Source organism: Thamnophis elegans, chromosome Z, assembly GCF_009769535.1.
Source record: "Thamnophis elegans isolate rThaEle1 chromosome Z, rThaEle1.pri, whole genome shotgun sequence".
Lineage (NCBI taxonomy): Eukaryota > Metazoa > Chordata > Lepidosauria > Squamata > Colubridae > Thamnophis > Thamnophis elegans.
In genome coordinates, this window is record NC_045558.1 from 106,883,126 (window position 1) to 106,907,542 (window position 24,417).

The 24,417-nt window shown below is 40.6% G+C and overlaps 1 protein-coding gene and 1 long non-coding RNA gene across 7 annotated transcripts; one reads left to right on the top strand and one right to left on the bottom strand.

The window, feature by feature from the left end:
* Window positions 1–247: 247 nt before the first annotated feature.
* Window positions 248–1,724, bottom strand: LOC116521036. The gene is made up of 2 exons (XR_004256878.1): window positions 1,586–1,724; window positions 248–363 (listed from the first exon to the last, which is right to left on the bottom strand). It is a non-coding gene; the product is annotated as an uncharacterized LOC116521036 (long non-coding RNA).
* On the top strand, window positions 1,072–19,726 carry NR1H2 (nuclear receptor subfamily 1 group H member 2). 6 transcript variants are annotated; one of them, XR_004256877.1, is made up of 10 exons: window positions 1,074–1,528; window positions 2,934–4,016; window positions 4,188–4,316; window positions 5,855–6,124; window positions 7,242–7,483; window positions 9,584–9,763; window positions 11,530–11,629; window positions 13,395–13,603; window positions 16,618–16,900; window positions 19,683–19,726. XR_004256877.1 is itself a non-coding variant. In XM_032235641.1 (10 exons), the coding sequence occupies exons 3-10, from the start codon at window positions 3,977–3,979 to the stop codon at window positions 16,762–16,764; spliced, it is 1,317 nt and encodes a 438-aa protein (XP_032091532.1). In that variant the 5' UTR covers window positions 1,074–1,528; window positions 2,934–3,155; window positions 3,701–3,976; the 3' UTR covers window positions 16,765–17,284. The 6 variants fall into 6 exon arrangements, 5 of the variants coding, with proteins under 5 accessions (XP_032091535.1, XP_032091532.1, XP_032091534.1 ...); XM_032235641.1 differs by lacking the exon at window positions 19,683–19,726 and having other exon boundaries at window positions 2,934–3,155; window positions 3,701–4,016; window positions 16,618–17,284; XM_032235643.1 differs by lacking the exon at window positions 19,683–19,726 and having other exon boundaries at window positions 2,934–3,155; window positions 3,802–4,016; window positions 16,618–17,284.
* The last annotated feature ends 4,691 nt before the right edge of the window (window positions 19,727–24,417 follow it).

A 24,417-nucleotide genomic window follows, 5' to 3' on the forward strand; every position in this document is an offset into this window, starting at 1 on the left:
TGTTTGGGTTCCATAGATCATCCAGTTTGCTTCTTAGGAAGACAAAACTTTAATTAATGGCATTACTCTTTTTTTATATAAAGTTTTATTAATTCTCTAGTATTACATTTAATTAGTGTTTAATAAACATCATGTTGCCTGGGTTGTTTTGTTTGCTTAACAATACAAATTATATTCCTAATCTTTATCCTTTTTTCCAGCCATTGATAAATAAATTCCACGTTTGGTAGTATTCTGTATCTTCTATCTGTTTAATCTTCAATGTACATCTGTCCATTTCTGCACAGTCCAATAACTTAATTATCTCTTCATTTGGTGATATTTCTTCATTTTCCCAAAGCTGCGCAAATACAATCCTTGCTGCTGTTGATACATGCAATATTAAATGTACATTTCATTTATCAAAGTTTCCTGGTAGTATGTCTAATAAAAGTTCAGGTTTAAGTTCTACATGTTTTCCTGGTATCTTTTCTAGCCACATGTGTATTTTTGCCCCCCCCCCCTTCTTTAGCACAAGTCCACCACAGATATGTGCCAGATTTCTGGTCACATTTCCAACATTTGCTAGAATTTTTTGAATATTTTGGCTAACCCAGCAATCCAGGTAAATGCTATCTATAAAGCATCTTATATAACTTTAATTTATAAGTTACCAAATTAATGGCACTACTCTTGTGTGTGAAGTTGTGAAATGCAATCTAGAGACTCTACAAAAAATGCACCCCGTGGCTGGAAAGGAGAAAGAGGTGAGGAGAGGAGGATGGAAGGGAAAGGAAGAGAAGAAGAGAGGGTAGAAGGGGAAGAGAAAGAGAAAGAGTAGGAGTAGGAGAAAGGGAAGGAAGGGGAAGGATAGGAGGAAGGAAGTAAAGAAGGGAGGGAGGGAGAAAAGAAAAGGAAAATAAGGTGGTGTTACAACAGGAAGGGATGGTAAATAAAGCAACCCAAACTGTATATTATAACCTATTAAATGAAATAATAAATGTATAAGAATGATAAATGTAAAGAAAAATAACAATTATGTGAATGTATACTTAAAATGCTAGGTAAGAGAACAAAAAAAAAATTCTGGGGAAAAAAAAGGAACACCCCGTGGCTGAAGAGCGAACTATCACCAGTGAAGCTGCTTCATGAATCTCATGTGAAATCCACGCACTTGCCACTCAGCAAAGTGGATAATAAACGCGGCTGCCAAATCAGTATCTTGTGATGTGGCTAAATGGAGTCTGAATTGCACAACTCCTTTTTTTTTCTTTCCCCTTTTCCCCTGGAAGCACAAAGAGCTCGTCTGCTTCCCGGGTCCACCCACGCTCGGTGTTGTGCAACCCCCACGACACAGCGCGCTAGCAGTGCGGTGCAAAACGCAGACCCGACGAAGAAGAGGCCGACGCGCCCTCCAGAAAAGGGGTGGTTTCCCACGTTGGAAAGGAAGTGACGCCTGCCCAGGGTTCCCGGAAGCGCCTTGCTTCTGTATGCGAAAGAAGTGTTTTCACTGGCTTAGGCAAGTGGTGGGACTCCGAGAGAGCAGAAGGTAAAGAGTGGTCTCGAAGTATTGTACGCGGCAGAGGGAAATCGCTTTGATACCCACCCGGGCGAGGATGGGAATGATAGTGGCTGGACTCCCGGTTCCTTACGTCGCAGCCTCTCGGACAAATCTGGGAAGTAAAAGCTGCACTTCCCCCGCTCTTCCCTGGTTGAGCGGACGGGTAGAGATCCCAGCTGCTTGCATCCCGTTAACTTCGTCGTCCCGTATTGGTTTTCTCGGGGGTAAATCCCGTGTGGTCAGGGAAGGTTTTCTGAGCTCGGCTGGAACGGTGTCGAAAAGGTTTGGGAGCTTTTGAGCAGGGAGGAGATTCCCAGATTACGCCTCCGACTCGTTGAGGAGGTTGGGAAGCAGAGAACTTGGGAAATTGAAACCCTGGCACTGAATTTGGGAGAGGATCAGGAGCGAGCAAAGAGGTGTGAAACCGAATCCTTCCAAAGTTACCGTTTGCTAGTGCAATTAGCAAGTGGGAGGAGACGTCAGTTTCCAATAAGTGGCAGATCATTAGATTGGAGGAATGCCAGGCCTCCCTAGAAGTTTGCTTTGAGAAGTTATTGGAGAAGAAAAACCTTTACAAAATAGACTAAGTTAGAAACCCGGAGGTCTCCGATTTTAATTTCACATCTTTTTTTGAAAGTTACACAAGTATTACAACTTTTACATCAGCTTTCATTCAGAGACTATTGTATGTTAAGATGAGAATTCTGGGCATCGTAGCTATGGAATACCTGTGTTTCAATTGCCTTTGGATTTAAAGAAGGAATCCCTGAAAATTTCAGTTTTTAAAAGAGCATTTACAACAGGAATCGTAATTTGGTTTTTAAAAAAAGATTTATTTGGTTGATGTATGATTACATTCGTGTTTGTCACAAAGATAGGGTAACAATATAATAAATACATTAATTTGATATACAAAGATTTTTATGTTTTTTTTCTGCGTGAACTCGTTTTCTCAAATTTCTTTGTGACAGCTATCCAGAATTTTAAACATCTTAAGTTATCCCTGGACTCTTTTTCTGGCTTTTTGCAGGGAGGACTTTGGAATGAGAAGATTGTTGTTATTTTTAGCGGTTAAAAATGTTTAACTTTTTTTAGACTTTAATAATAATTTTTATGGGTTTCAAATCTCAGGAAAGAGCAGGAAAACAAAATTCAGTAATATAATTGAGATCTGAAGTTGCCAAAAAAAATGATTTTAGGTTCTGTATGTGGCTCTAAGCCACAGATTACTCATTTTTATTTTAATACTGCTGAACATATAAGAGGAAACACTTATCAACATTCTGAAAACTAAGTATTAGTGAGTCAAACTGCCTTATGCCCTTCACATAATCATATATTATGGTGTACAATAAGGGAATTTGCTGATATCTTCTTTTTCTTCTTCTTTCAGGCTACATTTTACCTTCAGACAGTAATTTGGTCACCTGTACCTCCTTCCTAATAACTGCTGCTGTGCCCCCTCCATAAGTCCTGCTATATGGTTGTATATTAGCTGAATATCTTTTCATATTGGGCGGGGGAGAGAAAGGTGGGACAGAATTTAAGGACAACTTCCAGACCTTGGATAAAGTTTTCATGGAATGTTTGATGTAGAGCAAATAACTATATGAGGGTGAGTAACAGTTTTGGAAAAGAAGCTGTTGATATAGGATGAAGATAGGGAACTTTTTCATTTTTGTGTATTTGTGGGGAAAAGTCTATTAATAGTTATATCTTGTGAATCTTACTCAACTTAGTAAGAGTTACATGTAGGTGGAAGTTTTTTCTCTCCCCCCTTTTTCTGTTTGATATTCACCATCCCTCTCTGCCTCCCCCATCTCTACATCATTTGTTTCCTATTCAGTGGGAAAGGCAAACATTCCTTGCTTGTGATTTGCTTACTTGCTGAGGTTTTTAGTTGAAAGTACACAGTTTCCTCATCATTGGTGTTGAAGAAGACGTGCTAAATTAAGAGCAAAGGCAATCTAGTAATGTATTTCTAAAAGGGCCTTATCACAAGCAGAGTATGAAGAAACAACTTATTTATACTATTACTGCCAGCATCTAGAATCTGCTGATGTGCTTCTCCAAATATGGATATTCCATGGAGCCATCATAGATAAAAGCTTGATGATCTGTCCTCAGTAAATCTGGCTTGTCTTTTTAATTCTGTTTCAGAAAGTAGTTATTTTTGATCCACGTGACAATAGTTTCCCTATGTTGTTGGGAGAATTGGTTGAGAGTGCACTTGGGTGCATATGGACTCTTTTTCCTATCAGGCAGGAGAGCACAACTTTTGAGGTAAAGTACTTCTCCCAGGACAAGACAGAATGGTAGGATTTTTGTCTTTCCCGAGGAAATGAAAGAGGACTGAAGAAGTTGAGCTCCACAGAACTGTTTTGTCGTCTGATTCCAAAGCCAGCTATATAATGCTGCTGTGGCTCATGCCCTGAGATGGCCAAAACAGGCACCGATGAACCTCAGTTATCACAAGGTAAACTTAATAAAATCTACCTGATGGCCCATTGCTGAACAAGTAAGATAAGCTTTTCAGAGTTTAATAATCATCATCTTCTTCTCCTCCTCGTCTCCACCACCACCACCACCACCACCTTCTTCCACTTCCTTCTCCTTCCACCTTCTTCTCCTTCCTTCTCCTTCAAAGAAACAGACTGTGGGGAGCCCACTTCACAGATCAAAAATGAATGGTCAGTGGCAAAGGCAGAGTCTCAGAACACAGTGAAAATTGAAGTAATTTGCACAGATGATGGCGAAAGTTCTACGCACAGCACTGGTGAGCAAAATAACCAATTCATCAATCTGAAGTGTATTAGAAAGAGGAATATTATTGAGGAAATTATTATTATGGGTAGTTCTGAATTACGACTGTTATAAGCATGCCCATCACAGTTTTAACTTGTGATGATCATAAATCAGGTCACCCACATGACCAACCTAATTTTACAACCTTTTTTGCACCAACCCTTAAGTGATTGCCGTAGTCATTAAGCGAAGCAATGTTTCACCATGGGCCCGGTTTTGCTGAAAACTGAAATTAAATGAGAATTTTTGGCAAAAAACATAAAATGTTGTCGCATGAGTGCAAGACACTGTAAACAGTTTTAAATGTGACCTGATTGCTGAGCATCTGAAGTATGGCCATGTGATTAGGCGGGGGAAGGTCTGTCGGAGCTTCAAACATTTCCCAAGCGACCAGTCATAAATTGAGGACTGCCCGTACAGGTGTAGTAAGGATTTGGAGCAAAAGTCCATGTGTTGTTACATTTTAAATGTTTCCATGTTGTTTTTCAGTATGAAAATTTGAAGAAAATGACTAGTTTGTATGAAATAATAAGCCAGATTCCAGTGAATTTTATTTTATTTTAGGGATAATGTGCTTATGTAGCCTGACCTGACCAGTTGTTCCTCCATCCAATGGAAATGACTAAGCAACTATACTGATATGGGTGGCACAAAAGGACAAACTCTTTTCACATTGAGGCATCATTCTCAAAATTAATTCTTTTTGTCAAAAATGAAATTTGATTAATACTTAATTAAATTGGTTATTTAATTGGTTCAGTTACTATAATTTCTAACTTGGCCATTATTGCCTCATTACAAATTATAATTCATATGTGGCAACATACAGAGCTGCTACAAAGATTGCACTCAAGACTTTCAGGAACTGAAAGAAGCAGATAATAACCACATATTTTCACAGGAATATGGAAGCCACAAACCACTAAATACCATCAAAACACTTGCAACATGATATAAAAGCCTAGGAGAACTGAATAAGTGTTTTCAAAGATTGTCTAGTTTAGTACCAAGCAACTAAATAAAAGGATCCATGACAAAAGTTCATGTTTTCATGAACAGTCTGACTTTGTATCTAGCTACTGCTTGAAAAAGAGGAGTTAAATGGTTAAGAGGAGTGATTGAGTTTGCCTGTCTAATGGGATATTAAAGGAACTATGCTGACAAGGGAATTCTGGGAGTTGAAGTCCACACATCTTAAAGTTGCCAAGTTTGAAAAACACTACTTAACACTAACCACAATAAAATGCAATCCCTTCCCTATCAGTCTTATATGTTCCATTATGACTCCTGGTTGCTTATTTTTGTTAAATGCTTCCAAATGATTGGCCACTGAAGATGATAGAGGGGATAAGAATAAACCCAATGCGCTCTTTTTACAATAGCCAGGCATGTGAGCACTTTAAAAACATTGAAATTAACGCTTGGCAATTAAGAAGTTGTGGGGGTGGGGGAGACGCCCCTATTTCTCTTAAAATAATTATCTTTGGTTTTCTGTCTCTTCCTCTGCAGCTGAGGAGCCAGCCCGCAAACGCAAAAAGGGACCTGCCCCCAAGATGTTGGGGGACGAAGTCTGCAGCGTATGTGGGGACAAGGCCTCGGGTTTTCACTATAATGTCCTGAGTTGTGAGGGTTGTAAGGGCTTCTTCCGGCGCAGCCTCATCAAAGGAGCTCAGTATACCTGCAAAGGCAGTGGCCAGTGCCACATGGACATGTACATGCGCCGGAAGTGCCAGGAATGCCGGTTGAAAAAATGCCGACAAGCAGGCATGCGGGAAGAATGTGAGTAATGGGATCTTAGCCACTACAACCAGTTGAGGTTACTTATCAGGGCCCAGCTAGGAATGGGAACTGTCCTGGTGCAGAGCAAATCCATTGCCTCCATCATCATGATTTCCAAGAGTGGCGCTGGGCCCCTGTGTCCTAGGGGCCCTAGGGACAATTCTTAAAAAAATAAATAATGGGTGGTTTCAGCTTGTAAGGGATTGAACTAAATAAAACAGAGAAGCAGCAGACTAGCAGGGATCATTCTAATGGAATAAAAAAAGTTGGAAAAGAAGACAGAAAGGAGATGTTTTGCCTATGCCAAATTAACTTCCAGAATTCTAAATGCTTCATAGACCTTTTAAAGCTTGAATGCTCTAGGACAGTGTTTATCAACCTGAGCAACTTTAAGATGGGCGGACTTCAACTCCCAAAATTCATCCACTAACTTAGCTAGGGAATTCTGGAAATTAAAATCTACATGCCTTAAAGCTGACAAACATTGGTGCAGAAATGAGAAATCTGTAGCCCACTAGATGGCGCTGAAGACTAAGCCAAAATAGCCAATAGTGAGAAATGATGGGAGTTGAAGTACTGCCCACATTTGATAGGCCGAATGATCCTTATCAGGAAGAAAACCCTCAAGTTACAAACATCAAAAAGAAAAGAAAATGCTGAAAGTGCAAAGTTTTGAGTCAATAAGATGGATTGGATTGTACTCTGACAGAAAACAATAATGAGGGAGAAAATAAATCTTTCTGGGCAGTGCATCCCACAGTTGAGAAAGATGGTTCTTTAAAATGCAACCCTGTTTCCCCGAAAATAAGAACTACTTAGATAATAAGCCCAATTGGGCTTTTGAGTGCATGTGCTAAAATAAGTCCTCCCCCCAAAATAAGCTCTCCCTAAAAATATTGCAACACAGCAGCAGCCAGGAGGTGACCACACTCACTACCTCCTGCACCTCAAAAATAATAAGACCTCCCCGAAAATAAGGCCAAGTGCTTATTTGGGGAGTCAAAAGAAAATAAGGCTCTTGTCTTATTTTGGGGGAAACACGGTAAGTGCATCTGGAATTCTCTGTTGAACTTTTGAGCTCTTTCCATTTCATGCCAGACTCCCTCTCTGTCTCCAGGTGTCCTTTCAGAAGAGCAAATCCGCAAGAAGAAGATCTCTAAGCACGAGAGTGATGGGGTTCCAGCTGGGGAGAGAGATGGAGGCGAAGTACTTCGAGTACCTCCGTTGCTCTGTGATCCTGCTTTATCTCAGCCTGAGCCGGTTCCTCTTACCCCACAGCAGGAGGGCATGATCCAACAGTTGGTGGCGGCCCAACAGCAGTGTAACAAGAGGAGCTTTAGTGATCAGCCCAAAGTCACAGTAAGCGTGTGTGTGTGTGTGTGTGTGTGTGTCTGTGTGTGTGCGTGTGTGTGTGTGTGTGTGTGTGTGTGTGTGTGTGTGTTGAGAGAGAGAGACCTAAGTCCTGACTAGTTCTAAGGCGAGGGCCTATGGCAAAGGCAGGATGACTTTCTAGAGCAGCTTTCTTATCCTAATGCTTTCTGGGTAAGTTGGACTGTAATTTCCATGATTATAAAAAGAGATTGGACAACCATTTGTCTGAAATGATATAGGGCTGAGTTGGCGAACCTATGGCATGCGCGGCGAGAGCGGGAGAGTTACTGAACAGTGATTGGTTGCCCTGCGGACAGCTCGCTTATAAATAGCTGTCAAGTGGGAACTGTTCTATGCTTGTTGGTTCTGGAGTTGCTGTTGCGTTAGCTGTGTGTAATAAAGCCTTGTTACTTGAGTCACTGTCTTGCCTCCGTCATTGCCACCCATCGAACTTAACATTTGGCGACAAAGATGGGATCGGTCGAGGCATAGGAAGAGCTAGGTCATGTAAGAACAATTTTTTTTTACACGACGTTATTCAGCTAATCATTGAGGCAATCTCCTCAGAACACGTTCTTTTCAGGATGGCTAATTCAAACAACTTTGCACCATTTGTGCCAGGCTCAGAGTCCTGGGAGGCTTACATTGAGTGTTTCAAGTGTTTCCTCAAGGCAAACAATCTGATTAACTTGCCTAGTGAGAGGAAGAGAGCCCAATTTCTGAATGCTTGTGGGCACAAAATGTTTCAAACAGCCAGGACTTTGGCCGTGCCACAACCTGTCCAATCTCTATCATGGGAGACCCTGCTGGCAAGACTGCAAAACCATTACACCCCTGCTCCATCGTGCATAGCTAGGAGCTATGCATTCCGACAAAGGCTGCAGAAGGGGGGGGGGGTGTCTGTGAACCAGTATATGCCTGGCCTCAGGGCTGCGGCGTTGCACTGCGACTTTCCTAATCTAGATGAATCCCTACTTGAACAATTCATGTGCGGTGTGACTGATTTGAGGCTTTGTCGCCAATTGTTAGCCCGTTCAGAGCTTAGCCTTCAATTGGCGTTAGACGAGGCTCGTGCCTCTGAAATGTCCAACGAGTCCTCTGCTGAGATTGAGAGGTTTCAAGCCGCAGCGCCCTCCGCATTACCATCTACTAATACTGTGCCTATTCATCAGGGAGAGGCGGACGAAAATCCTTTGTCCGACACCGATGAGGCTGGCATTAACTGCCACAAGACAGCAGGTGGCGGAGCAGGGCGCTCAAGGAAGAAATCACCTCAGAGCCCCTGTGCTGGTTGTTCCAGGAACCATGCCCGTGCCTGGTGTTGGTTCAAAGAGTTACTGAGCAGTGATTGGCTGCCCCGCGGACAGCTTGCTTATAAATAGCTGTCAAGCGGGAACTGTTCTATGCTTGTTGGTTCTGGAGTTGCTGTTGTGTTAGCTGTGTGTAATAAAGCCTTGTTACTTGAGTCATTGTCTCGCCTCCGTCATTGCCACCCATTGAACTTAACAAGGAGGTTTCCCTGAAGCCTCCGGAGGACTAAAAACAATCCTACAAGCAAACTGGAAGTCACTTCTGGTTTGCTCGGAGGGTCGGTTTAAGCCCTCCGGAGGCTTCAGGGAAGCCTCCTGAAAGTCCCTGAAGCCTCCGGAGGACTTAAACCGACCCTCCAAGCAAACCGGAAGTGACTTCCAGTTTGCTTGTAAGGTTGTTTTTTGCCCTTTGGAGGCTTCAGGGAAGCCTCCTGAAGGTCCTTGAAGCCTCCGGAGGGCCTGAGGGGTGGGGGTGCTGTTTTCGCCTTTCCCAGGTCCTATAAAGCCTCTGGAGCCTGGGAAAGGCGATAAAAGCATGGAAAAATGGGAAACGCCTCTCATGCGTACTGGGGGGGGTTACGCATTGCATTATGGGTGCGGCACGCCCGCACACGATGCCCCTGCCCCCCTCCCTTATTTCATGCGAGCCAAACTAGAAAAGTCCTCCAAGGTCCCTTCCAACTCTGTTAATCTGGATAAGCCATAAAATGTACTGGACCAACCTCATTCCCTTTTTTATTTTGTCCCTTATCTCTTTATTTTTCCCATTACTTCCCAGCCCTGGCCAATGAGCAGCGACCCCAACAGCCGGGAGGCTCGCCAGCAGCGCTTTGCCCATTTTACAGAATTAGCCATCATCTCAGTGCAAGAGATCGTAGACTTTGCCAAGCAAGTACCCGGCTTCCTGCAGCTCTCACGGGAAGACCAAATCGCACTGCTAAAGGCTTCTACCATTGAGGTGAGCAAGGAGCTTTCTTTTGCCTCCATAGCTATAAGAGCTTAAAAATCTTATATTGGCTAGGGCTGTTGTCCTGGAAATATCTGTGTAGCCAAAGATCCTACACCCTGTAGTAATTACTCCCATGAAATCTGGCATAGCACATGTTTTGCACAAACAAAATTAATAAGTAATATTTCCAATATAAGAGGACCAGATAGCAAATGATGAAAAAGATTTTCCGCCAAAGGCATTTTTGCAATCATTGGTATAGATTTTCATGGTATTGGACCTGGGTACTTGAGAGACCACCTGCTGCCAATTACCTCCCAAGGGCCCATTAGATCCCACTGATTAGGCCTCCTCCGGGTTCCATCTACTGGTCAATGTCATCTGGCTACTACCCGGAGGAGGGCCTTCTCTGTGGCTGCTCCGGCCCTTTGGAACGAACTCCCCGCAGAGATTCGGACCCTCACCTCTCTCCAGGCTTTCCGCAAAGCTGTTAAAACCTGGCTGTGCTGGCAGGCCTGGGGTTGACGAGTTCCCTTCCTCTCTCGAATCGTGTGACTGTTGATTGTCTTTTTAAATTCTCTTGTACCTGTTTGTTGTATTTCCTTCTTGTTTACCTCCCCCCCCCCCCTTGGGTTTGTTAGCCGCCCTGAGTCCCTCCGGGAATAGGGCGGCATATAAATACAATAAACCTTATAACCTTATAACCTTATAGACCATGTTTTCAACCTTAGCAGCTTGAAGATGTGTAGACTTCAACTCCCAGAATTCCCCAGTCAGCCATTTTGGGAGATGAAGTCCATATCTTCAAGATGATACGGTTGAGTAACATTGATAGACACAATATTAGATCAGCTGGGCAAATGAATTCCTTTACTATAAATGATCCTATTATTAACAATATATGATGTACCAAAAAAAAATTACACAGACATACTCACAAAGATCATTACCTCCAGACCCTAAAGTGAAATAACAATAATTTCTCTATTCAGGGTATTTCAAATAGAATTTTAAAACATAGATCTGCAATTTTATAGTCCAGGTACAAAGGCTGTTGTCTGTGAGAATTGGGCTGTACTTTAAAATGTTTTCTATGAATACAGAGCGGGTATTTACTTACGATACTTGCTGTTACACTTCTTTTACTGTATTGCAATGTGTACTGCATTGTGTGTTGCTTCTGCTTTTTTGGGCCTCAGAATGGGAAAGGATAGAATTTCTTTTAAGCAAAGAAAAGGAAGGAGAGTTTAGCTTTCCAGATAATAAGTGGCATATAAAGTTACCTACCTAATCACGCACCATGAATGTTATATATTTTTTTTCTATATGCAGTTTTTTATTTTTTGTTACAAATTTTAAAACCTCTTTACAAACAAAGTGTTGTCCGGGTTTCCCCCCCTTTTTTACATTATCTCTTATACATAATTAATTTTACATCACATTATCATTCTAAATTTCGGCCCCACGTTTTCTTCCTCTATTTCAATCTTGAGTTTAAATTTTTCTTAAAAATAAACAAAATCATTTTTTGCCCTTTCAGGAAAAAGTATACCAACTTTATCATTTCATTTTCTATTTGTTATTTCTAGTTTCTATATGCAGCATATATCATCGTTCCATTTTAATATAACAAGCATTTTACTTAATTGGTTATCCGCACTTAACAGTATTGTCTTATTTAAGTATATATCATAAACAGTATCAACATATTTCATTTTATATAGTTTTTTAAAGAAGGGTAATATCTGTTCTTTAACACTTGCTTGTCTTCTTAGATCATGTTATTAGAGACAGCCCGGCGCTATAATCATGAGACTCAGTGCATTACATTTCTTAAAGATTTTACTTACAGCAAGGATGACTTTCATCGTGCGGGTGAGTGAAAAGTGAATTATGATGAAATGGTGCAGGGAAGAAATCTGCAGACAGAAAGAGGGGGAAAAATAAAAAATGGGTATGAAATGGTAGAGGCTACTTCCCCCCAAAATTCCTGGCCCACCTAAGAAGAATCAGCTGGCTGTGAGTGATGGGAATTGTGATATAAACACATACGAGAAGAACCAGATTTGAGAAGATTCTCTTGACGGTATAAATAGTCATAAATCTCACATTTGATAAAACTTCACACAGAGAGGTTTTAGTTTTATGTGTTTTATTAAATTGTCCAGGATGGTTTATCTCTGTTTAAAGAAGAGAGCCTATTCCCATATATACACAGAAAGCAAAATCTTAGCAGTTACATTTCTGGCATTTGGATTCTTGAAACATTATGACTCTCATTAGATAAAAAATGGAGAAATTGAGAATGTAGCATATGTGAATATTGGTTCATTCTCCATTTGAGAAGATACTTGCAGTCAAATCTACATATTTTGAGTAAATCCCAATGTAAGCAGAATCACTATTTTGTTTAGAAATATATAATCTGTATTTTTACGATATGTGTTTTGTTTAAAGTTCTTACCCAGGTGGAGATAGATTCTATTTTTCAAAAATATATTTGAGGATACTAATAAGGGATAAATCAAGGGTAGACCAGTGATGTATTTCTGGTTGATTTCTCCCGATCTCTTGTTTCACATCTCAAATTGAAAAGGGTGAAAAGATTACTGAGCTATCACATTTGACAAGAGTTTACATTTGTTTCTAATCATCCTTTTGCAGAGGTGAACCTATGAGGCAAGACTTAAATATCTGGAAACAATTCAGATTGTCCTTTGTATCTTCTGCGTGTCTAGTGTTGATTCTGGGATCTTTATTGTGCAGTGAAAAGGGTGTGTTGGTTCAGGCTCTCTAGTTTAGTTTCCTTCTTCCTTCCTCTGCTAAGGAACAGTTGTTTACATGTCGCATTATATCATTTATTTTTCTATATTGGAAGAAAGCTTGGAGGAACTTGTATTGGAGGAGCTTAAAAGTGTTTGTTCTTCGCTGATTTTCTTTTTGCCTGTAACCAGTTACTTTCTAGTAAGCATTTGTTGCCCTAGTTGTACTGTATGTTAATTTTTTAAGTCTAGTTCAAAATGCTGATATTTTGATTATTTATTAGTAACCTTTCAGCATCCTGAATTCAGCTGAAGAATTGTACCTTACTGCTAGTCAAGACAAGTTAGTTAAGGAGAAAACTTATTTTGTAGCTGTTTTGATTATTGAATTTCTTTAGGAAATCTGTGTCAATCTATTTCATTTGCTACGGCCCAACTTTTTAAGAAAATTCTGGTAGGCATTTTGTCTGCCAAGGTTTCACATTATCTTGTGCCACTAACCATGCTCAGGTTATACCACTGTCTAATGAATGTATCATGTTGTTTTCTGTTTTTAAAATATAGTTACTTTATAATGAATTAGCTCTTAATTTTATGGATGCATCTATATGACAGTTTGCTATTGCCAACTTCTGGAGAGTCTTTTCAACCTTCAGATCTATCTACAGTCCAAACTATTAATTTATCTTAGGCATTTAAACTTTGAAGCACTCATAAGTTTGAGTAGTGCAAAATAGCTGAAGCGAGGTAAGATAGAAAACCCAAACAAACAAACAAGAAATACACTTGGAGGTCTGAGCATGGAAAGTTAGATGACATCTATTGTTCCCTAATGTTCTGTTTCTCTCCCTCCCCAATCCTCTCGCCCCCAAAACAAGGTCTTCAGGTAGAATTCATCAACCCCATATTTGAGTTTTCTCGGGCCATGCGAGAGTTGCAGCTGGATGATGCCGAATATGCCCTCCTCATTGCGATCAACATCTTCTCTGCTGACAGGCCGAATGTACAGGACCATGGCCTGGTAGAGGCTTTGCAGCAGCCCTATATTGAGGCCCTTAGTTCTTACATCCACCTCAATCGTCCACAGGTATTTGGATTGGAGAGATGGTAAATGCTGAGGGAGAAAACCATAGAACAAAGGGGAGAGATTATCATCATTGGGTGGAGGAAAAGTGATAAAAATAATATTCCTCCTGGCCTAAGGTCCAAGACAAAACTTATGGTTTAGCACATTTTACTAGATTGCAAACACCACAGCTGGTTTAAGCCAACATAACTTTGGGTGTCCCTGATAAATCTTAGGACAGGATTGGGAAATTAGTAGCCTGTTCCACCCACTGAACTACACCTGTCATCTCCACTGACTATTTTTATGCTAAGCACGAATGATAGGAGTTCAGTCTCTAGAAGGCTGTATTGCATAGTCATTTTCCTTTTCACTTTAGTTGATTAACAGAGGAAGTGCTAATTCTTTGTTTGCAAGGGAGAGAGGGATGGTTCTCTGTTCCAGTAGGGTGGAACAATCCCTGAACTGAAAACACAAAACCATAAGGATAAATTTTCTGAATCTTGAAGGAAGTTTGCTTCAGATTAGCCTTTAATATTAAGAGTGCAAGTAAGAGTACAGTTCTAAGCATATTCCTTCAAAGTTGACTGGAACTGTACACTAGATTAGAACCACTACTTCTTAAAGCATACAAAATGTATTGAACATGCTGGGTTTAGAGAGTGGAAAAGGCCCTTTTTCAGCCTTGTGATTCTTTTTTTGCCAAGAATTTCCCAATATTGCAATGCCAAAAATCAGTGGCAAGGTGTCTGAATTTTTGGCATGGTTTTCTTATAATTTAAAATAATAAAAAAATAAGTGTGGTAGGTCTCCAATAGATTTATTTCAGCTCTGAAATTGAAAACTTCATCAACCCCCACTCTTATCGAACAGAAAAAAAGGCTTTCTTTCTTTATCCAGGGATGTCACTACCCTGCAACCACAAAGATGGAAATCTTTAGAAATATTGCCTCCAGTCCTACTAACAGTTTCCTATAGCTAGACTGGGAATGGTAGGGTGTGGAGACAAGTTTCTTCCTGAAACATTTTTGGATTGTGCAATTCTGTCCTGCTTTCACTAGGTACTGCGTGTTAAGAGCCTGAGTAGGCCAACGGCTCCTTCCTTCCCTTTTCCCAATTCTTCCGGGTCCTTTTTTCCTTCCTTCTTAGTAAATCATGTATCTTTCATAGATCATAGTCTATGAATAATCTATATGAATAGTATGTACATAGTCTATGTACATACTATTTTCAGATAGATGGGCAGGATTAAGTAAAAAAAAAACACTTTCAATTTACAGGTACGGGTATTCCTTGACTTATGACCAAAATCCAGCTCAAAATGTCCATTGCTAAGCAAAATTTACTTGCTAAGTGAATTGTTTCCCAATTTACCATCCTTTTCTGTCACAGTTGTTAAATGAATCATTGCAACTGTTAAGTTAATATTGTGATTGCTAAGCAAATCTAATCTTCCCATTGATTTTGCTTGTCAGAAGGTTGCAAAAGGTACCACTGCAGCCGTCATATGTCAGCCAAGCATCCAAATTTTGATCACGTGGCCATGGGGCTGCTGCAGTAGTCTTAAGTGTGAAAAATGGTCATAAGTCTTTTTTTAAAGTGCCATTGTAACTTTGAATGGTCACTAAATTAATGGCTGTAAATCAGACCTCATTCAACGTTCATTTTTATATATTTATTTATTATGCTTGTTGGCCGCCCATCTCACCTAGAGTTCATTTGTTCAGCAGCCTTTCAAAGTTATGATGGTGCTCAACAAAGGGATTTAAAATCAAAGGGATTTAAAATCGTTCCTTGAAGTTCTAGGTGTTGTAATGCCCCCTGCGGTCACGTATACAAAATTTGGGTGATTAGCAACCAAGTTGCATTTAGGATGGTTGCAGGGTCCTAATGTCATTGGGTGCCATTTTTGACCACCTCTGCCGGCGTTTCCCAGGTAAAATCAATGGGGAACCCAGCAGAAAAGGTCACAAGTTGCTTGGGCAAGTCTTCCCCCATCTTTTCTTCTCTCTCACTGCATTCTCCACCTGCACGCACACAATGTCCTTCTCCTCCTTCCGTTTGCTCACAAGCACTGTATCCATCTTCCTCCCTTCTCTCAGACACATCATGGCCCTTCTTCCCCTTACCTTTCTTCTGGACCACAAGATCTCCCTCCTCAACTCATATCCAACCTGTACTGGGCCTCCCCGTCATCCCCCGTAACACTCCTCATTCCTTACCTGGGACTGCTGCTGCTTCCTTCTTAATGCCCTGGGTGTCTCCAGGTTACAACAGCAACTGGGACTGCTTGGATTGCCCTGTGCGGTTGTGTAACATTGTGCTTTACAACCACATCACTTAGCGACAGCAATCCTAGTTTCCCAACTGCTATCATAATCCAATGGCTACTTGTATGTAAACATTAAATGTTAGTTTATATGACTGTTTGCCATGTATTTAATCCGTGACCCGTCAAAACCGCGGTAGACAAAACCGCGCTCGACGAAAGCGCGTACCTGACGTCATCAGCAGCGCGACGAAAAAAATTAAAAATAAATTAAATTGAAATTAAAATAAAATTAAAGCAAGCCGATTCACATAAAGGTAAGGGTTAGGTTTAGGGTTAGGGTTAGGTTAAGGGTTAGGGTTAGGTTTAGGGTTACGTTAAGCGTTAGGATTAGGGTTAGCATTAGGTTAAGGGTTAGCGTTAGGGTTAGCGTTAGTTAAGGGTTAGGTTTAGGGTTAGGTTTAGGGTTAGGTTTGGGGGGGTTAGGGTAAGGTTTTCGCTTTAATTTTAAATTTACCGCTCACAGCGCGATGTTTTCGTCGCGCTGTGATGACGTCACGTACGCGCTTTCGTCGAGCGCGCTTTTGTCTACTGCGGTTTTCTGGTGGAACCATTTAATCAATTTGTATTCCACTCAAGACACGTAACATTTAAAGGCAGCTTTCTGAGCGTTCTGCAGCCCTGGAATCTCAAACAACACAGTTCTGACCAAAGGCGTCACCAGACCTTTCACCAGACCTCTTTTGCCCTCCATTTTTTTCCACAGGACCACCTGATGTTCCCCCGCATGCTGATGAAGCTGGTGAGCCTGCGGACATTGAGCAGCGTGCACTCAGAGCAGGTCTTTGCTTTGCGCCTTCAAGATAAGAAGCTTCCGCCACTTCTGTCTGAGATCTGGGACGTCCACGAATAGACCTTTTGAATGGACTGGGGAAGAGGCAGACCTCTCCCAGCAGCACCAGCAGGCATGCTTCCCCATAGCGAGTCTTTGGATTCAGCATAAGCCTTACAATGGCTCGACTGGGATCCTGCCAAAGGAATTGCGTCAAGTGAGCTACTAAGCACTTTTGTTTTCTCCTCCTTCCCGAACAGTCGTCATCTTTCTTCCATTGCTTCAGATTTGGGGGGGAGGGGGGGAGGTCAGTCACCCACCTTCCTTCTGAGTGGGAAGAGGGAGAAGTAAAAAAAAAAAAAAAAAAAACACTTGTCCTCCAAAGACTGCACTCCTTCCCGTTTGTGAACAGCAAGCAGCTGTGCCCCGCATCATTAACTTAACTGCAATGATTCATTTAACAATAGTGGTAAGACAACTGAGAATGGTTTCTCCTTAGGGAGGGAAGAGTTTTACAGTGAAAATAAGAGGGGGTTGCCATATGTAGTACCTGGTGTATGGGGCAAATACCCAGAAGAAATAAACTGATCATGAAAATAAAGCATCTCACTGGTTTCCTGTGTGAGAAATTTTCCCTTGTAGTTAATTAGGAGAGGGTGTGTGTGGGCAGAAAAATAGCCAGGATCCTGTCTTAAGAGAAAGGAAGTGGAGTTCTTAAGAATACTTGACTGAGTTCACTTATCACTTATAAAGTGTGTGTGTGTGTGTGTGTGTGTGTGTGTGTGTGTGTGTACACCCACCCACAAGTACTCCACCATAGCTGATTCTCTGTCACATGCTGGGTGCAGAGTGAGTCACTGAAACATTCTAGTGGCAACAAAATTAGGATTTTAACTATGTGAGTAATTATTTTTTTTTTAATAAATTTAAGATAATACAAACTCATGAAGCACATGCCTTAACTCTTCAGTTTTGTCCTCCATACCCTTTGCAACCCTATAAGGCAAAAAACAACCACAGTTTTCCACTCTTATTGAGTGTCTCATGCAGCAACTATTCAAAGTTATAACAATGCTAAAAAAAAAAAAATCCTTTTGTGACCAATCCTCACATTTAATAACAGCTGCAGTATCCTGCAGTCATATGATTGCTATTCATGTGCTTTGCAACAATTGGGCAATTTTCACTTGTGATAAGCAGTTAATATTGTACAGTTTGAAAGGTAGAAATAAAATCATAAGTCACGTTCATATGACTTTTCACTTAGTGACTATATCACTTAACGACTAAAGGGGAAGTAAGCTCATGCTTCAGTTCCCACTTAGTGATCATGTTGCCAGTCCCAATCGTAGTTGCTAAGCGAGGACTATAAAATAAAAAATTGCAGCCCCCAGTTAAAATACTCCAGTCTATCCTTGTTATTGACAGTGGTTTATTTCATCTATAGGGTTGAGTCTATAAACACACCTTTGCCAAAACAAGTCATTTTATATTGTATATTTAATGCCACATGTGAAGTGATTTTTTGAGTTTTGTGGTTCAAGGGAACCTGAGAACTAGCATTCTTGAAGATCCGTGTGTGTGTTTCATATTGTGAAACCATATTGTGAGGGCCCAAGGATGCCCTCAGTATGGATTAGGCTATCCACATTTCTTGGACATTATGGGCTACAGAGACTTAAATTCTAATTGATAGAATTTAATTACATGGTTTTGGGTCAGATAAGATCATTTAGCCATATCTAGAACTAGGTCATTGTGATGATCCAATAAAAGGAAGGGACAGTCCTACATATTTCTCTGGTTCTCTGAAGGAAGGGCAGAGTACATAAAGGGGATTATGAATTAGTTTCTGAAAAAAATTGGTTTAAAATTGGTTATTTATTGAAATGTCCTTGGAGCTAGGCACAGTATACGAAACTCCGTTAATTTCAGGTCCTGTCAAACAATACCACTTATCCAGAAGCAGCCATGATTCCTGTGCTCTGAAATAGTATCCCATGTGGCAGTTACCTTGACGGTGTTCCTGAAGTCTTTAAAGCTTGCTGTTCTCCTAGGCCGTGTGGAGTTTAGTTGGTAGCTTTTCGCATCTGTTTTGTCAGAAGTATGTGCAATATCTTTTGCTTTACATTGTATCCCCTTTTTAAAGCGTATATTGTAGTGAAGTGGCCTTTAAATCTAATCAAATAATCAATTGGGGGTCTAAGATCTATGGAGGACACCAGGTGAAGTAAGAGTGGTCCAGAATATTATATTTCCCAATGCTGCCTTTAAATCTGCCGGCCTGGAACTTCCCATTTGCAATCAGGGAAACCCCTGCCTTGTCAGGAAAATGGGGATTTCCTCCATACGACTTTAAGACTGTCCACTAGAGGTCATTCAAAACCCACAGCTTCCAACTACTCTACATTTCCAATTATATTTTGTAGCCACTGGGTTTTCCCCTTCAGCTTTGTAATGAAATGCAGAGGCAGTTTATTAGGACAATGTAATGTATGTGCCTTGCCCAAATAAATGGGAAAGAAATACCCCAGAATTTGAAATAGGGACACTCTAGTTCAAGTCTTTTATGCAAATAAGTACCATTTTGCATAAAGTTAACCAGTTTCCTCTGGGCTATACAGGTAATTCTCCACCTACAACTGTAATGCCTCCTGCCCAGTCATGAGAGTTGTTAATCCAGTGGACACTTAACAAGGTCAAGGTTAAAGTTCTAGTTGCTTTCATTGCCACAACACAAACATATAAAGCTTGGCTAGTGTTAAATGTATTACTCTACTAAGTGAGCAAAATGTCCTCATCTGTTAGTCAGGTTAAGCATATCTGAACCCAGTAAATAGGCTATCAAAAGCAGGAATATGGCAATTTAGAATACAGATACATTTCTCAATGAATCATGAAAATGTTTGCAGTTTGCCTTTAATCTTTTAGGCCAAGTTGAGCAATCAACTATCACCAGGCCGCACTGGTCTTACTATAATTTTTTCTGCAACCCCCAGGAAACCTGCCACGTTTCTTCCTGCTGCTGAAATTCAGTAGGAAATCACCAAGAGACAATGGGCTGATTTCTTTCAAAATGAGAACTGTAACAGGTATGATATGTCTCCAGACCCACTTAGCAAACCTACTGAAGGCCGCTAGATGGGAAAACTGTCTCCACCCCTTCCAGGGATGTCACCATATCCCTATTAATGTTTTCTTCCTGGAAAAACATTTATTTAGAAAAACAGCAAAAGCTTTTCTCCACATCCTAGCAGGAGAGTACTCCTTAATCAGAACCCTTTTGAAGGGAGGCATTGGCACAAGTTTGCTTATGTAATTAATTTCTGAGGCTGCCCACTTGCCAATAATTCTGGGCGACTTCCAAGGAGTTAAGAAAAATCAATTCAAAAGTCAGTTGCCTTCCTAAAAACCAGCAGGTTTGGGGCCACACACATTTCAAGAGAGGAATCCCTATCCAAAGTACAGTCCAATGTTCAAAATAACCAGACCCAATATTTTTCATCGGAGGCAATCAAACTAATCCATTAAAATAGATTTCCCAAAAAATATTTCAATGTTTCTATTTACTGAGCCATTATACTTGCGACAGAACAAGAATCCTAAGATTGGAAGGAAGTCCAAGCCTCTGCCCAGAACAGGAATACTCAGACATCTTAAACCAAGGCTCCCCAAACTTGGCAACTTTAAGACTTGTGGACTTCAGCTCCCAGAATTCTCCAGCCAGCATAGCTGGCGTTGAAGTCCACAAGTCTTAAAGTTGCCAAGTTTGAAGGCCTCTGTCTTAGACAAATTACTGCCCAGACTTTGCTTGAAAACTTCCAGTGTTGGAAAACCCACAACTCCAGGAGGCAGGTGGTTCCACAACAGACTTCACAGTTACGAAATTCTTCCTTATTTTAGCTTTGAATTTCCCTTGGTTTATCTTCCATGCATTGTTTCTTGATCAATTCTTGAGTACTGTGGTGAATAAATCCACATCCTCTTCCCTGTCACAGTCCTTTATGTATTGAAAAACTGCTATCAAGTGTCCCCTTATTATTATTTTTCCCATTATGCCAAACAATAACCAATTCTTTTCACCATTCTTCATAGCCTCCAGGCCTCCTGCCCTCTTTGTAGCTGTTCTTTGCACTCTTTCCCTTCTATAAGATTTTGAAATCTATATAAAGATTTTGAAAACTGGAGCTGTCTTTTGAAGTGTTAGCAATTCTCATCCCCTGCTATTTTGTGTCATTTGCAAATTTGACAAACACCCCTTCTATACTCTTGTCTAGGTCAGATATGAATAACTGAAAAGCCCTGAATCCAAGCCAGAACCCTGGTAACCCCACCATATACAGTATTTTTCGGAGTATAAGATACACCTTTTTCCCTCAAAAAAGAGGCTGAAAATCTGGATGCGTTTTATACATTGAATATAGCATTTTCTTTTGCATGTCGAGACCCCGCCCACTTCACTGAAATGGATGGGCAGAGCCTTTAGGAACCTTGCAGAGCCTGTTTTCTGTTCAATTTTGCCCCTACTCCCCCCCCCAGTCGCACGCTATAAGCCTCCTAAAGGCTATGATTGCCTCTTTTTTTTTTTACAAAAGGGCCCGTTTTTGCAAAAAAACAGGCCACTTTTTTGCTCATTTGGGGGGGCACTCCCAGGAGCACTCTACAAGCCCCCTAAAAGCTCTTCATGCCCTTTTTTGAAAAACAAAAAGGGCCTGTTTTTGCGAAAACCGGCCATTTTTGGGAGGTCTGCAGAGTGCAAAAACTTTTTTTTAAAAAATTGCCTCTTCAAAACCTTGGTGCATCTTATACTCTGGTGCGTCTTATATTCTGAAAAATATGGTACCTTTCTTCATGTACATATAGATTTGTTTATTGTATATGATTGTTCAACCAACTATGAATTCATCTGGTAGTGGAACCATCCTTCCCAAATCATTCTGTTTTATCAAGAAGGAAGTTGTGGTCAACATCATTGTAAGATCTTCTGAAGTCTTAAGTGTACAATTACTATACTATTTCTTTGGTTTACTGATCTAGTCACTTTTTCAAAAACTAACTAGATAGAAATATTTGTCTGCCATAATCTATTTTTTAAAAAAATCTATGCTGCCTTTTATCATCTCCTTTCTAAGTGTTTGCCAACTCATCGCTTGATTATTTTTTCCAAGATTTCTCCAAATATTCACAATGAAGTAAATAAAACACATTGATGTAGCATGCAAGGAAACATTCAAACTAATATGCTACTTCTGGGCTTTCCAAAATCTTTAAAATACTTTGACCACTGCAGCAATTTTCTCAGTCTTATACCAGGAAACTTGCTCTGATACGAAGTGTGTTTCTGGTGACAGCCATTAGGTGGGCTAAGGTAAAATATTATTTTTGAGATGAATCCAAGTAATCCCTTGATTTCCTTGAAAATAAACCCTTAGTTTAGGTTCAAACAAGGCTTATAATTACTGTAGGATTTGACTGAGTTAGTTTTCTCATACTGGTTTCAAAGAGAGCAGAGATAGATTATTTTTACAAATAATTCAAGGCAGTGAACAGACACAATATTACTTCCTTTTCGTATTTTCCCCACAACACCAACCTCATGAGGTAGGTTAGGCTGAGAGAGAATGATCGGCCCAAAGTCACCCAGCTACTCTTTAGGCCTAAGACAGGACAGCTGTGGCGGTCAAAACTTTCAAACTAATCAATTTGTGGGAAACTTTTATGAAAAAAATCATTGTTTTAAAAATGAGATGAAAAAGTATATTTCCAGATGATCTAGTTTCAATAACAAATTTAAGGATTAAAATAATTTACACTAATACCAAAAGATACCACATGGATCTTTTCTTCCATTCCCCCCTACATTCAACTAAGTTTTTAAACTAAATAAACATTTAGTTTATTTTAATTACCATAGCATATCAAGAGTTGGGTTTGTTTCATTGTACAATCACGATTTATCTTTTTTTTTCTATCAGGCTGTACTTTTCCGTAAATTCCCTTAAATAAATAAATGACTCATGTGAGAACGAAGTGCAATAATACTTCTCCCACCCCAGAAAGCAAATAAGCAGAATGAGGGGGGGAAATGGAATAAACTGCAGGCATGAAGTAGGATTGGTAACCATTTTCAGTAAATGCAAATAATCTCAACAAAATTGCCATTCGGAGCAGCAACTGTTGATAAGCCAATCATTCTAACATTGTTATGTTAACTAAGAAAACGTCCTGATATCTTTAGAACCTATTTATTTATTAGATTGATTGTAACATGTCTCTGTAAACTTTAGTTATCAGATGTGGAAAGATAGAATAAAGTAAGATTACACATTGTAGCCCGGGGGGGGGGGTGTAAAGGAGGGAGAAAATGGTATGGCAAAAGCAATAGTTACATTGTCTGTTTTCTAAGATGTTCATCAGGACTGATAATGTTACCTTATCAGGTAATTAAAAGTCTGCAAGGAAATAACCAAGGACACCACAGTTCATCCCAGTGCTACATAGTGTATAATTTCTTTTATGGATATCTTCTATTTTGGCATTTGGCTTCAGTCAGTAGATTTCAGAGGTTTTGTGAAAAATGAAACCACTTTCACAGTTCTCATTGCCCCTTTTATTTCTTTATTTACTTCACATATTGGCATATTATCTCAATCCACAGACTCTGGGAAAAATATAAAACCGAATTGAACACTTTTTAATTCTCAATCTACATTAAAATAATACCATAGCCTTGGATGGTTGCCTACAGTTCCTCATTCCTGGTGAAAAGTCTACTGGGGGAAAAAAAGTGGGGAGGGGGGTTAGCATGTTTTCCAAGCCATCAAGAGGAGTGGGCCAAGTATACCTCCAGTAGCAATGTATTCCACAACATAGGGCAGTGATGGCTAACCTTTTTCTCCTTGCATGCTGAAATTGTGTGTGCGCGCTTGATATTGCACATGTGCATGCCCACACACATAATGCAATGCACCTTCCCCCCCCTGTGCATGCGTGCACAACCCCGCTTGCTCTCCCCACCCCCCACACGTGACCACCACCATGCTCCCCTGCACATGCACACGACCCCCACCGCCCACATGCTGTTTTGGGCCTAGCAGGCCTCCCTTAAGTCTCCTGGGATTATAAATGGGCCACGGGGGTGCGCATTGCACTCCCCTGCAGATGCGCATGCGACCCTCATGCATGCGCATGTGTCTCCTACATGCATGGCAGTCACTAGAAAATCAGCTGGCTGGCGGGAGGTGCGTGCGCATGCACAGTGGAGCTGAGTTGGGTGACAGCTTGCGTGCCCTCAGAGAGTGCTCCTTGTGCCACCTGTGGCACTTGTGCTATAGGTTCGCCATCACGGATCTACATCTTGAAAAATGCACTTTATGGTCCACCAGCAGCCCTCTTAGTTTATAGGAAACGGATCTCAGAGCAGAACCTTATTATCCTGCTTAGTAAGGCAGTATGTAGCCTTTATAGGGGATAATCTGGAAATTCACTCTTTCAACTGAGCCATATGCCATTTTTATTTACTAAGAATTCATATGACTGTAAGTACATGAGTTTAACAATCATTCTTTTAACTGAAGTTGATTCCTGCTAAACGATGGTGGTTTGCGTTACAGTATCAGCTCCTAAATTATAATTTGGTTAAAATAAGGCATCTATTGGGTGTTGCAAAGAGAATCTTCTTACACAACCTCCTTCTAGACAATGCTTGAATTAAATTTTAGCGCAGATGTGCCT

Excerpts from the sequence above, each read along its gene's own strand:
- NR1H2 (XM_032235640.1), top strand. The coding sequence starts at position 3,977 with ATGGCCAAAACAGGCACCGATGAACCTCAGTTATCACAAG. Across the intron at positions 4,317-5,854 it reads AAGTTCTACGCACAGCACTG|CTGAGGAGCCAGCCCGCAAA; the intron begins GTGAGCAAAATA and ends CTTCCTCTGCAG. Across the intron at positions 9,764-11,529 it reads TAAAGGCTTCTACCATTGAG|ATCATGTTATTAGAGACAGC; the intron begins GTGAGCAAGGAG and ends TTGTCTTCTTAG.